General features: G+C 58.5%; 1 protein-coding gene across 4 annotated transcripts in view; it reads right to left on the reverse strand.

Annotated features, from left to right (window-relative positions):
• WIZ (WIZ zinc finger) overlaps positions 1 to 12069 on the reverse strand; it is a 24008-nt gene extending 11939 nt beyond the window's left edge. For 2 of the 4 annotated variants that reach the window (XM_077771582.1, XM_077771581.1), the window contains exons 1-4: positions 11831 to 12069; positions 6823 to 6895; positions 3108 to 5248; positions 1704 to 2027 (exon numbers count right to left, since the gene is read on the reverse strand). In XM_077771582.1, coding sequence (XP_077627708.1) covers positions 1704 to 2027; positions 3108 to 5248; positions 6823 to 6895; positions 11831 to 12035 — 2743 coding nt within the window. In that variant the 5' untranslated portion in view covers positions 12036 to 12069. The remainder of the gene's footprint in view (positions 1 to 1703; positions 2028 to 3107; positions 5249 to 6822; positions 6896 to 11830) is intronic. The other 2 variants (XM_077771583.1, XM_077771580.1) reach the window with 1 other exon arrangement.
• Positions 12070 to 12448: the final 379 nt, after the last annotated feature.

A 12448-nucleotide genomic window follows, 5' to 3' on the forward strand; every position in this document is an offset into this window, starting at 1 on the left:
AAGCTAGGGTAGTACCAGACTGAATCCTGACACCCCAATGGCTTGGCTGGCTCCATCAGCACTAACTAGGCACATTGGTCTTCTGGTAGAAACAAGGTGACCAGAGCGGAACCTGACTGCTGGGCACATGCTACCATCTCTGGTGGCCTGACCCAGGTACCAGGTAAGGAGTGTGAGCCTGACATTCAGACCTCTACCAGAGTGACAGAAAAAGAAGGCGGCAGGCTGGAGTTTACAAACTGCCTCTTGTGCCCCCCAGTCACCCTCAGAGCCAGCTCCACTCCTCAGTCACCCCGAGACACCACAAACATAGCCAGGTGTGTGAGCTGAATGCCCAGGGCAAAGCCTTCAGCAGAGGTCACATCCCTACTCTGTCTCTTTCGAAACTGTGACCTCAACCAACCACCATGCCCTTTCCGCACCTTAGTCTCCTTATCCAAGGAGGAGAGGGGGCTTTGATAGTGCCACCCTCCACTTTGCAGACCCTCAGGTCCCCTTCGCCAGTAAGGGGGCTTACAGATGAGTCCAGTGGAGGTCAGAGTACACATCTAGGTAGGACCCTGGGAGCTGCAGGTAGGAGAAACAGAAGGAAACCTCAGCCCCAAGCAGCCCCTGGACAGTTCCCCCTTTTCAGGGACCTCCTGCGTTCCCCAGAACCCACCTACTCTTCACCGCCAAGTTCTCTGCTTCAAGATTCAGTAAGGGCTCCCACAAAGGCAGGCTTTGCAAGGCTGGGGCCTTCACCTTTCTGCCCCCTCAGTGGTGCCCAGCCCCAGGCTCCTTCACCAAACTATTACATCTGGATTTCCCAAGCCATCTTCCACTGGCAGAGAGCACCGAACATGGTTCAGAAATCTAAATCTGCTGCTTTGTGGCAGTGTGGCAAAGCAGATGACCCACAGTCTCCTCCATAAACCAGAACACAACAATCCTTAGCCCCTTAGAATCGTTCCGAGGCATAAATGAGCTGAAACTTTAAGATACACAAGCACAAAAGGTATGGGAGGGGTTATGCTGCCGGACAAAGTAGACACCAACGAAAATCTAGAATGTGTCTGCACTATCTGACAGAATTGCCACTAACTTTGCACTGGCCACATTTCAAGTCCTCACCAGCCGTATGTGGCCAGTAGTGACCTATAGAACACATATCTAGAGAACCTTTCCATCTCAGAAAGTTCTATTGGACAGCACTGCTCTAGATAGAAGACATTTTTAAGACCAAGGATGGTAGAGCCTGACTTGTCTGGGGTTTCAAATCCCAGGTCCGCCACCTCTGGCTGTGCGTCCCTCGGCAAGTTAATTAATCTCATTGTGCCTCAGTTTCCTCATCTGTAAAATGGGGATTATAATAACACCAGCCTTATAGCGTTGTGGTTAAGTATATAGATAACTTTGTGTTTGTAAAGTGCTTAGAACATATCACGTTCCTCGTAAAAGCTGAATAAGCATGCGTTAAAGTCACTGTCAGGCAGGGCAGGCACTAACTGGGTCCAGAAGTAGCCCTGGCCCAGCCCATGAGTAAAAGAGAAATAACCCATACATGGCAGGGCAGTTGTGAGGACAGTTATCAACATACTTTGTAAAGTGACTTGAAGCCCTACCAGGAAAGTGGAGTGGCTGACCCCCTCCTACCCCTCCATCTCTCTGGGCCCCTGAGGAGGGTCAGGGCCCCAAACCCCCTCTGCACCCTCTCTCCTTACCATCTCCGTAGGCTGGCCCGGGGTCCTCAGCCCAGGTGGGTGGAAAGGGCACAGCAAGAGGTAAGCGGGGCCGGCGGGAGGTCAGGAAGCCACCGGGCGACCCCCCGGGCTCGCAGCCCAGGGGGCTGGGGGGCCGCTCGGCAGCCGAGGTGGCCAGCAGCTCTTGCAGGATGTTGATGGGTGAAACGGTGAGCTCCCAGTTAGTGATGCCAAAGTCACGCAGGTGGGCCCGGGCGTGGCTGGAGAGGCCGGCCCGCGTGTCGAAGCCAGCCCCACAGAAGTCACAGCGCATCAGGCTGAAGGTGCCTGGGTCGAAGTTAGCCACTGTGGAGGGAGAGACGACATGGAATGCCTGGAGGGGTGAATCTCTGGCCCTAGCCGTCCGTCCCTGTTCCCAGGGGTGCTCACCCTCCACCCTCCACAGATCACACAGCAAGTTGCATCCCTGACCGGGGACACCTCCCTTTCCCTTTCACGCTCCTGCCTGCATGAGCTCACGGGTCCTCCCGCCCTCCTGCTCCAAGAAGCCTTCTCTGCCTGACCTTCTAGATTTCCCTCTACTTAGCTCTCAGCATCAGGGGCTCCACCCTCAGAAACGCTTCTCCAGTTGTGGATTTGCAATCTTTTGGGCGAATGTTCGATTAAGATCCTTCTCGTGTCTACGGTACATGCCAATTTTTGCTCACTGTCACTCCAGTGCTGTCAATTAAATCTTTGTTGAATGAAGAAATGGACAAACAGATGCCTTCCTCTGGAAGTCAGNTTTTGCGGCTGTCTGCCCCCCGCCCCTGCCCCCCAGTGCACGCACACACATGCATGCCCGCGCACACGCACAAACACCATGCGAGCACCTGCCCCCAAGCGGGATCCACATCTGCCGGCGTCAGAAGCACCCAGGGCAATCATGTTGGAGACCCACCTCCAGAATCAGAACCTGGGTGCCTGGGAATCCGCATACCTCACGGGCTGTCCCAGGGGGTTCTGAAGCCGGCCAGGGCCCCACACACTCCTATTACTGGGCCGGGAACTCCAGGGGAGCAGGGACCGCTGTCTCATTCCCTGCTGTGCCTGCCCCCAAGTGCCCAGAACAGAGGGGACCTCTCTCAATAAATATTTGCTGAGTGCAGACATCAGTGAAATACCCTGCCTGGGGCTGCCTCCTCTGCCCATCCTCCTTCCTCCAGCTGCTGGAAGGGCCAGGGCATCGGGGCGTCCCCACACCTCCACCGATGCAGTGGCCTTTGCTGCGGCTCCCGGTCTTCCAGAAGGGGAGGCCCTGACTTCCCCCTGCTTGGCACTACGGGAGGACTTTGAGTGAGGGTTGCTCGGTTCAGAACTCAGCTGCCCAGCTGTGCGTCTCGTGGGCCTCGGAGGGAGGTGGGTGCCAGAGCGAAGCCGCCCTACCTTTTTTCTTCTTCTTCTGGAAGGAGAACCTGCGCTCAATGGCCTTCACCTCCTCGGCAGAGATGAAATGCCGCACATTGTAGCTGACGCCCACACGGTTCAGGTGGCCCCGGACGTGATTGGCCAAGCCGATACCGTTGTGGAAGCGGTCCGGGCAGTAGGGACACTTCCGTTCCTCATGCTTCAGGGCCACTGTTGGGTCCCCATCCAGGAGTGCGTCCAGCCCCAGTGGGCCGCCCAGCGGCGCATCCAGAAGCAAGAAGTCCAGGGGGTGGGTGGCCCCCAGCCCCAGCTCCTCGGCCGGCAGCCTTGGGGGCACCCGGGTGGCTGCAGCCATGACCTGCGGCCCCAGTTTTGCCACCAGCACGATGGGCACCATCCCTCGGAGCTGTTGCCGCTGTGCCCGTGTGGCCTCAGCTGCCCTCAGGGCTTTCCAGAAAGTCCGCTTCAGGTCCAAGGCCAGCTGCGGGATGAGGCCGGGGGCAGCCAGGGGTGGAAAGACCCCATTTTCAGGGGAAAAGTCCATTTCCGAGGCCAGTGGTATGTCTTCCTCCTCCTCTTCGCTCCAAGGGTGTCTCTGATCCCCCAATTGGCCTGGGAGCCCCTGAGGGTGGACCACACTCTTGTTCCTACCGGGATGTAGGGAGTAGGGGGCAGATGCAAGAGGTGAGGGGAAGGCTGGCCTTCCCGGGGGCCTCTGATCTGAGCCGTGCAGCAGTGGCTTTGACAGTGGGAAATCCCTCATGCCCAGCTGCTGGCAGCCTGGGCCAAAGGCCAGGCTGGGGTCATATCCAGCAGGGTTCTCCTGCCACGTGGGGGCCAAGAGCGGCTCAGCTTTGCCAAAGTAGTCCTCAGCAGCATCAGAGAAGCGGGCATATGCCTCCTGGCTGGTGCCCGGCTGGCTGGCAGGGTCCTCCTCAAAAGCCTCGGCATCCTCCTCCCAGTGGGGATGGGCATGCGCAAGCCTCATGTGCTCCCTGAGCAGGCTCTCGCTGGGTGCAGGGAAGCCACAGAAAACGCAGCCACTGAGCCCGGAGGAGGCTCGGTAGGGTCGATAGGTGAGGGTGGTGGCATCAGGGCCTGGGCTGCTGGCCCCGCTGCCGCCCCCGAAGGGCTCCCTGGCAGGCTGGCCCGGGAGCTCACGCACATGCAGCTTGGCGTGCTGCACAAAGGCCTTGGAGGAATTGGTGCCAAAGATGCACTTGGGGCACTGCAGCCGTGCCTCCCGGCCCTCATCGCCCGGGACCTGCTTCAGTTTCTGGATCTCTTCGATGATCTTCTCCCGGGAGGCCTGGTGCAGCTGGCGGTGCTGCTCCAGGGCACTTGGGTCGGCAAAGGCCCAGCCACACTCTCCACAGGCCAGCGGGGCCAAGTCAGCGGGGGGCTCCTGGCCCGGGGCTCGGCGGTGCTGGCTCATGTGCTCCAGAAGGTGCTCCTTCTGCTTGAAGTAGATGCTGCACTCGATGCACGGGAACACGGCCGGCTCCTCGTCCTCGTCCTCATCCGGGCTGGCCACCCCCTTGGCCACCTCCTCCAGCAGCTCGCACAGGTAGGGCCCCGTGCGGACCGGGGCCAGCAGCGGCTGCAGCCGCTCCACGGACGCCTCTGAGTTCACTGTCCAGGTCTGTGTGGCCACCTCCGAGGCCGACCTGGGCAGGCCCCACTCAGATGGCTGGGCCAGCCCTTCGAGGTCGGCCAGGTGCTCTCTGGTGTCCTCCACCAGGGTCACATCCAGTGACTTAGTGCTATCTTCTACCGGCACGAGCACCGTCCTAAAGGAGGTGAGGGGCAGGGGCTGGGGCGGCAGGTCCAGGTGCAGCCCTGCATCCTGGGGTGGGGGCTGCTCCTCCGTGTCTCGGAGCCAGTCGAACCTGGGGTGGCCCCGGGGGGCCTTCTCCAAGAGCTTCGGTTCACCCTGATGGTGCGAGAACCTTCTAGAGCCCTCAAGCTCAATGTGGGGTTTCACGGTTCTCACAATGACCGAGTCCTCGAACCTCCGCTCAGATGGAAGGCCCTCCCTGGCTTCCTGGACCAGGGGGTGCTCCCAGGTCCCCTGGCCGTCAGGGGGGCCGGGGAAGTGGCCCAGGAGGTGGGGTGGTGGGGAGCCCGGCCGGAAGTCCAGGCTGCCTCCATCCCAGCAACTGCAAGGAAGTGCCAATTGGGACACAGGTTAGCCACAGGCCTCAGTTTCCCTTCCGGGGGCAGGGGAGGGGGTCCTCCCCAGAGACCCAGCCCAAGGGCGGCCTCAGAGGGGCCAGGAGCAGGGACGTATGGGGAGGGCGGGTGGCGCTTCCAGAGCTGTCGGACCAAAACACACATCCAGCTCCTAGGCTGCACCTGTCTATGAGCCCCATTGCAGGGTGGGAGAGTGCGCAGGGCCTCTCAGGGGCCACACCAGGGTCACGAGGCATGCCCTCAAGTCTGGTGGCACAGTCAACTCTCATCTGTCCCCCAGAAGGGCCCAAGGCTCTGGTCTGTGCCCCCAAACTGGGGTGATTCCGTTCCTTTAGTCTCACCTCTCCAGCAAATTTGGTGTAACTCTGTGGCTCAAACACCTCAAGGGAATGCACTTTTCCCCCCTGCAGCTCCCTTCTTGGAAGGGTGGAGTCAGGAGTGGTTGAAGGGTCCTGCTCAGCCTCTGGCCCCAAGGACCCTGACCTTCTTTGGGGGATGGGGGAAGGCAAAGCAACCTCACTGGGCCTCAGTTTTCCAATCCTACAAATGGGGACGAGTCCCAAAAACCCAGGAGCTTCTGTGTCCTTATGCAGCACCTACGGAGCTTTTTCGTATCCATAGTCAAAGGAAAGTTCGCATGAGGTACGTGCTCATTTAAACCATAACAACTACGACCCTTCAAATGGGGACCTTGGCCCGGTGAAGCGTAGGGAGAGGACACAGCTCAGTGCTGGGGGAGCGCTTCGCTTCACCAGACGCCTGGCTCCTGGTGACCCACAACCAACGTTGGGCTCTTGTAATGACTGTCCCTGATAAATCTCTCTTCATTCTCAGGACCCTGCCTCCGAGAGGGGCTATCAACCGTCCCCACCGAACAGGTGGAGACATGGCTCCACCACGAGGCTGAGTGGAAACCACAGGGTCACCTCTCTCAGCCCCATCGGTGACACATGATACTAACAAGACCACCCCCTCAGGCCCATGGCAACGATAAGGTGGGGACAGGTGGGGTAAACCTGTGCCAAGGAGGCGAGTACACAGCAAGCGCTCAACAAATGGGAGCTATCATTTAACCCAGTGCAACTATTATTTGCCTATGAGCACCCCAAGACTTAATAAAGTCGCTGCTGTCACCACTGCTGTCACTTCCTGCTCCACCTCCCTTGGGTCCTCAAGGTCAGCTTGTGAGATGCATCTTAGCAACTCTATTTTGCAGATGGGGAAACTGAGGCTTGGAGAGGCCTAGCATCATGCTAAGGGCCACCTGGCAGAGACAGGACTCCATGGGTCTAACCTTCAGGCTCCTGTCCCTCTGGCCATGCTCCTGGCAGGGATAATGAGAGTTGACTGTCTGTGTTCATCCCAGTCCTCCCCACCGGCTGCACACGCCCAAGGGCTTGTCTGCTGGGAGCCACCTCCTCCTTCCTGGCCTCCTGATTCCCTCCTTTCCCCTTCTCACTCCCGGGGGCTTCTGTTGGGCCTAGGCACATCCTGCTTGCCCCCCTGCCCTCCCTGACGTCAGGGCCAGCGTGGCACTCACCAGCTGCTGATCCGATGGGTGGCGGAGGTGGCACGGGGGAGGGCTTCGCTGAGGCCGGGATGGGGCTGCCCGTCTGCAACAGAGAGGGGAGACCCTGAGGGGCTGGGGTCCCCCTGGCCGGGGGTCCTTCACAACACCCCAGCTCCGGGAGCCCTGCCGGGCACCTCGGAAGGGCCCAGCCGGCTCCCCACCCCTCTCCCCTGAGAGGCCTTTGGCCTCTGCACTCCTGAGCCTTGAAAGGGGTTTCTTTGGAAGAGTGTCCTGGGGGACCCCTGGGGTGTCCTGCCTTCAACCCTCCTCTCTTTGCCCGTACCCAGCAACCAGGGTGATTTTTAAAAATCACACCCTGGTTAAAACTCACCTGACTTCTCATCACACCTATCAGAAAAGCCAGATTCCCAACCACCACCTGCCAAGCCCTGACATGGCGGACCTCCACAGGTCTCTCCAGCCTCAGCTCCCTGTCTCCGACCTGCATTCACTCTGTCCTGACTCCTCTGACTCAACCAGCCCTTTCTGGTGCCCGGGCCTTTGCATCGGCTATTTCTTCTGTTTGGAGAGTCCTTCCCTGGCCACTGACCAAAGTGAGCCCCTATGACTTGCTTTCTTGTCCCTTGTTTCGTTTCTTTCTTCAAACTCTCTGAAATTGCCTGGTTCCACCATGGAGGACCGCTTTCCCCTTTCCCCGAGGCCCTGCTAACAGGTGAGCACCCCCTGAGGGCAGAGACTTTTTCAGCTTCCTTCACTGCAGCATCCCAGTGCCTGGTGCACAGCAAGTGCGCAACCAACGCCTGCCAGTTGATGAGTGAGGAGCCCTAAGCCTGAGCTGCAGAGGGCCTGTCCCTGCCTCCCAGGGCCCTTTCCGGGCCTCAGTCCTAGAACCAAATCCCCCCCTGGGACCCCTTACACAGATAGAGCCAACTCTCCATTATCCGCCTGTGGAGCCAATGCCTGGAGTGACCACAGGAATCCTGGCCTGTGCCTCCAATGCCCGCCGCACTCGCCTGACATGTGGGAACGTGCCAGTTGGGGTGCAGGCCAACTGCCTGGGCCAAGGTTAACACACGGGGGGAGCTTGTGCCTCGTCCAGAGCCTGACAGATGCAATTGTTGGATTAGCTTCAATTGGAGGATGGTCCAGGCTAGCTCTTTTTCTGATCCCCTACGGTTCGATTTGCCCAGAAAATTGAGAGCTGACTGTCAGGAGCCAAAGAATTAAAAAGTGCCATCAGGGATGGTGTGGGGAATCAGAAAGTTGCGGTCACTGGCTGAGGGTCTTTCTGCCAAGCCTGAGAGAAGGGCTGTGACTGTCACATGGCCTCTGGAAGGTGAGGGTGGTGAGGGGGGTACATACACTTGCATTTTTAGAGCAGTTTCTCAACTTCAGCAGTATGCGCATGTGGGGTCGGATGATTCGCCGAGCACTGCGGGACACTGAGCAGCATCCGTGGCCTCTCCCCACTAGGTGCCGGGAGCCGCCCCCCCCGCCCCGGCCCCTGAAGTCATAACAACCAAAAATGTCTAAAGAGATGGCAGAATGTCCCTTGCAGACAGAATTGCCCCCATTTGAGGACCCCTAGAGTAGACTGATGGGGAGCAGAGGGCCAGGCCAGGGGTACACTTGAATGCAGGGGCCAGTGTCAGGGTGGGAGGGTGAGGGGGATGTTGGAGAAGGTGTGAGGGCTGGGAAAGCAAGGCCTGGACCGGCCAAGGGACAGAGATCTCAAAACATGGGGTCTCTTGAGAACACAAGGGTCACAAATATGAGCTACTCGGGGCGGGGGGGGGGGGGGGCAAGCAAGCAATTCAGTGGCATCAAGCCCCTGCACAGCCTAGAGGTGCAGGTCTGAGGGTGCCGGCGTCCTGCTTCTGAGATTCTGAGACCCTAGCTCTGGAGATTCTGGGCGTCCCAGATTCGTTGATTCTGTGATTGGCGTTGTCTAAGGATTCCGCGAGCCAGGGGGCTGTGTTGGCCTCTTTGAGCCGCTCCAGCGAGGCTCCTATTTTTAGTGGCAGCATTTTGGAGGAAGCAGGCCAAGCAGGGCCCCGTGTCCAAGACACCTGGGGGCTGGGGGGCTTGCCTAGAGGCCTCCATGGCCAGCGTAGGGATCCAGAAGTCCCTACAGGTCAGACGAGGTGCCCGGATGCAGCCCTTGGCAGTGGTCATGCCAAGGGGCCCTCATGGACTCCTGCTATCTGGGGGTCCCCAAGAGGATTTGAAAATGAGAGAGGGAAAATGAGAAGGGTGTCCATTTCCAGCTTGAACCCCAAGCCAGGCAGCTTGGCAGAGTGGCCATGAATCTAGATTTTGGAGGAAGACAGATCCAAGTTCAAGGCCCAGTGGTGACTGAAGGGCACATCTTTCCCACCTGTTTCCTCCTCTGTATAAAGGGAACAGCTCCCACCCATCTCGCAGGGCCAGTGCCGGATGCCAAGGAGGTCACACGGTACATGCTCCTTCCAGAGAGGCAGCGGTGGGAGGAAGGAAGGGCTATGAGGGTGCTGGGGCGGGGGGCGGGGCTGGCTTGGAGGTGTCCCAGGTTGGAAGCTGGAGGCTGGACCCAGAGCTCACGCCATGCTCTGATTTCCTCCCCAGCCTGGGGTCCCACGCAAGGGCAGAAATAGTGTGTTGTTCATTCCCTGGCCCCCTGGTCCCAATGCCAGGCACGCACCAGACTCCCATCAACCCCGGTGGACCATCTCAGCCCCCTAAGCCTTGGCTGCACCCAAGAGGCCAAGGAGAGAGAGGCCAAACATCAGGTGGGGGCTGCAAGGAGGCTGTGGGGGCTCCAAGTCAATAGCCACAACGGAGGACAGAGAAGGCAGTAGACGCATCCATGTGCAGACAGAGAAGTTTGGAAGCAGCCACTCCAGGAGTACTCTTGGGGGGCTTCAAGGGCAGGGTCAGGGTGAGGCAAGGCCTAGGCTTCCGGGTGGAACAGCAGCCCCAGAGGCTGTTCCTATTTATAGACATCACAAGACTCCTAGGGCAGGTGCCCGAGCCAGGAAGGGGGGTCCAGCAGGCCGAGAGGGCAGCGGGGGAGGCGCTGCATCCCAAGCCTAGGCCCTCATCTAAACTCCAGGCTGTGACCCCCCCCCCAAGTCAAGCCACCCCGTCCCAAGCCCCCATCTGCTCAAGGACATCGTTAAGGGTGGGCCTGGCCCGCTTTGGCAGCCACATTCCCCTCCTCCCCAGGCACATGCGCTGGCGCCTGGCTGGTTCCGTGGAGGGAGGGAGGACGCGCCTACCGACTTACCTTCCCCCTCTCTTGCCAGACCTGGGGCTCCTGCCAGGTAGAGAAGTGACCAACTCTTCAGAAGCAGAGAGGATTCTGGGACCCCTGTTTCCCGGGAGCTCTCATAAAATCAAGGTCTCAGGCCTGCCCTGGCCAGTTACATGCCCGGGAACACGGTTCTGCTTCTCTCTGGGGCCTTGGTTATGAATGGTCTGGAGGAGGGGATTGCTGAGGTTCCCTGAGCACTGATCCTCTGCCCTCAGTCTCACCCTGTCACCCTGCTGTGTGACACCTTCAGTTGCTACCCATTACTTCCATGCCATTGCATATGTGGAGCCTGATACCTAGACATCCCCTGCCTGGCTGTTCCTCCCCCAGGACTCCTGGGTGGCCCCCAGGCTGGGCTTCCCCCACTGTAGCCCCAGCAACTATGTCATCACACCTGGTGGCTGGTTTGTCTCCCAACCAGATGGCAGGGTCCATGAGTGTGAGGATGGTATGTGTGCGCTGTAAATATCTGAACATCGAGTTGGGGCAGGTCCGGGATGCCTTGACACAGCATGGTGGTTAAAGACCGGGGCTGTCAAGTCAGGTTACTGCTGGCTGTGGGATCATGGGAAACTAACTTAACCCCTCAGGGTCTAAGATTCCCATCTCGAACACGGGATGATAATAATTGGGGCTACCCCACAGGAATCTTTTAAGAGTGACATGAGATGATCACATAAAGGGCTTGGCATGTAGGAAACTCCTAATGAGGTACCTGGAGGTTCCTGGAGACCAAGGCCTGTCGGGCAGGCCAAGGAGCTGAAGGGAAACATCTGGTGCATCAGCCTGCACTGCCCCCACCACTCTGCTGTTCCTGCCTGCCTTGAACACACCAGGCTCCTCCTCACCACAGGACCTTTGCGCCTGCTGTCCCCCCACACACACACACACCTGGCTTGTTCTTCCCACCATTCATTCAACGCTCCACTCAAATTCCACCCACTCAGGGAGGTTTCCCAGGTCCTTGGGGCATGATCCTGGCACTCTGTGTAGTATCTCTATAGCACCTGTTACTACCTGCGTTATTTAGATAGTTGCTTATTGCCTGTCTCTCCTACTAGAATGTCAGGGCCTCGTAGGGAGTTTTGCCTCTTTTTTTCATGGTTGTATCCCCAGCACCTAGAACACAGCCTGATACATACTACTTGCTGAGTACTTAATAAAGGAATAACAAATCTTGAGGTGGGGACAGAATGAGATCCCCTTGTGCTGGGTAAACTGAGTCACAAAGGGGTGGTAGCTGGTGTCCCTGACTAGCCAGTCTCTCCCCGGCCACTAGAGGGCATAAGCTGTTTAATCCGTGGCTCAGGAGTAGGACTCACCAAGACAGTGAGACAAGAGGGAGCTGGGATAGACTGATGGGACTGGGGAACACCTGGGGAAAAGTGGGCTCTCAGGGCAGGACACTCAGGGTGCTAAGCTGTGCACCTGTATCCAATTAGTGCGTTCAGAAGAAGGAACCAGGCTGACCTGAGTTCAAGTCCCAGCTCCTTGCCACCCACTGTGGGGGGTGGATAGGGGGGTGGGAATTTGTCAGGTCATTCATCAGGTCTGTTTTCACAACCATAAAATGGGAAAATAAGCAGAGTACAAAGAGAAGGCTTTGGACCCAAGCAGAATCAGGGTGCCATCCCAACTCCTGGTGGGCTGGGTGACCTAGCCCCCTCTGCACCTCAGGGACCAGGCTGGATGTCCCCCCAAGGGCCACAGGGCCCACCCTCTTACCAGAAATGCCACTTCTGCCATCCAGAATGTCTCGGGGTCCCTCCTTGGTGACAGGTAGGTAATGGGTGGACCGGAAGATGCCACCTTCCCCCTCAGCAGCCTCGGCCCCACCTTCGATGTCTTCCCTCGGTGCTGGGCCGGGCAGTCTCTCGGGGCCACGAGGACGATCTGGGGCGGCCAGGCCGCCTGCCAGGGGCCCATCCATGGATGCTCTCTGCCTGTCTCCACTCAACTGCTGGTCTGGCTCAGCAAGGCATTGTAGGTCTGGAGGCAGAGAGACAGGTGCTCAGGGGAGGTGGGAAAGGGATGCTGCCTTAGTTTCTGCTTCCCGGAAGCCGCAGTCCTCACCCTTGCTACTCAGTGCCTCAGTTTACCTCCCAGCCCAGGAGAGCTAAGTAAATCGTGCTGAGGCCCTATCCAGATGCATTGTAACCCAGAGGTCCCCTATCTTCTCTATGCCTCCGTCTCCCACCCCACCGTAACTTGTCTTTATACAGCTCCTGCACTGTGCTGCCTCAGTTTACCCCATTTTTACACATGCAAATTCATGCTCCTTGTTTCTTCCAGCATCAAGCGTATCACTTCTCCCAGGTGCCTCCCCTCACTCACACACTGCTG

The sequence above is a fragment of the Crocuta crocuta genome, unplaced genomic scaffold, assembly GCF_008692635.1.
Source record: "Crocuta crocuta isolate KB4526 unplaced genomic scaffold, BGI_CrCroc_1.0 scaffold755, whole genome shotgun sequence".
Classification (NCBI taxonomy): Eukaryota; Metazoa; Chordata; class Mammalia; order Carnivora; family Hyaenidae; genus Crocuta; species Crocuta crocuta.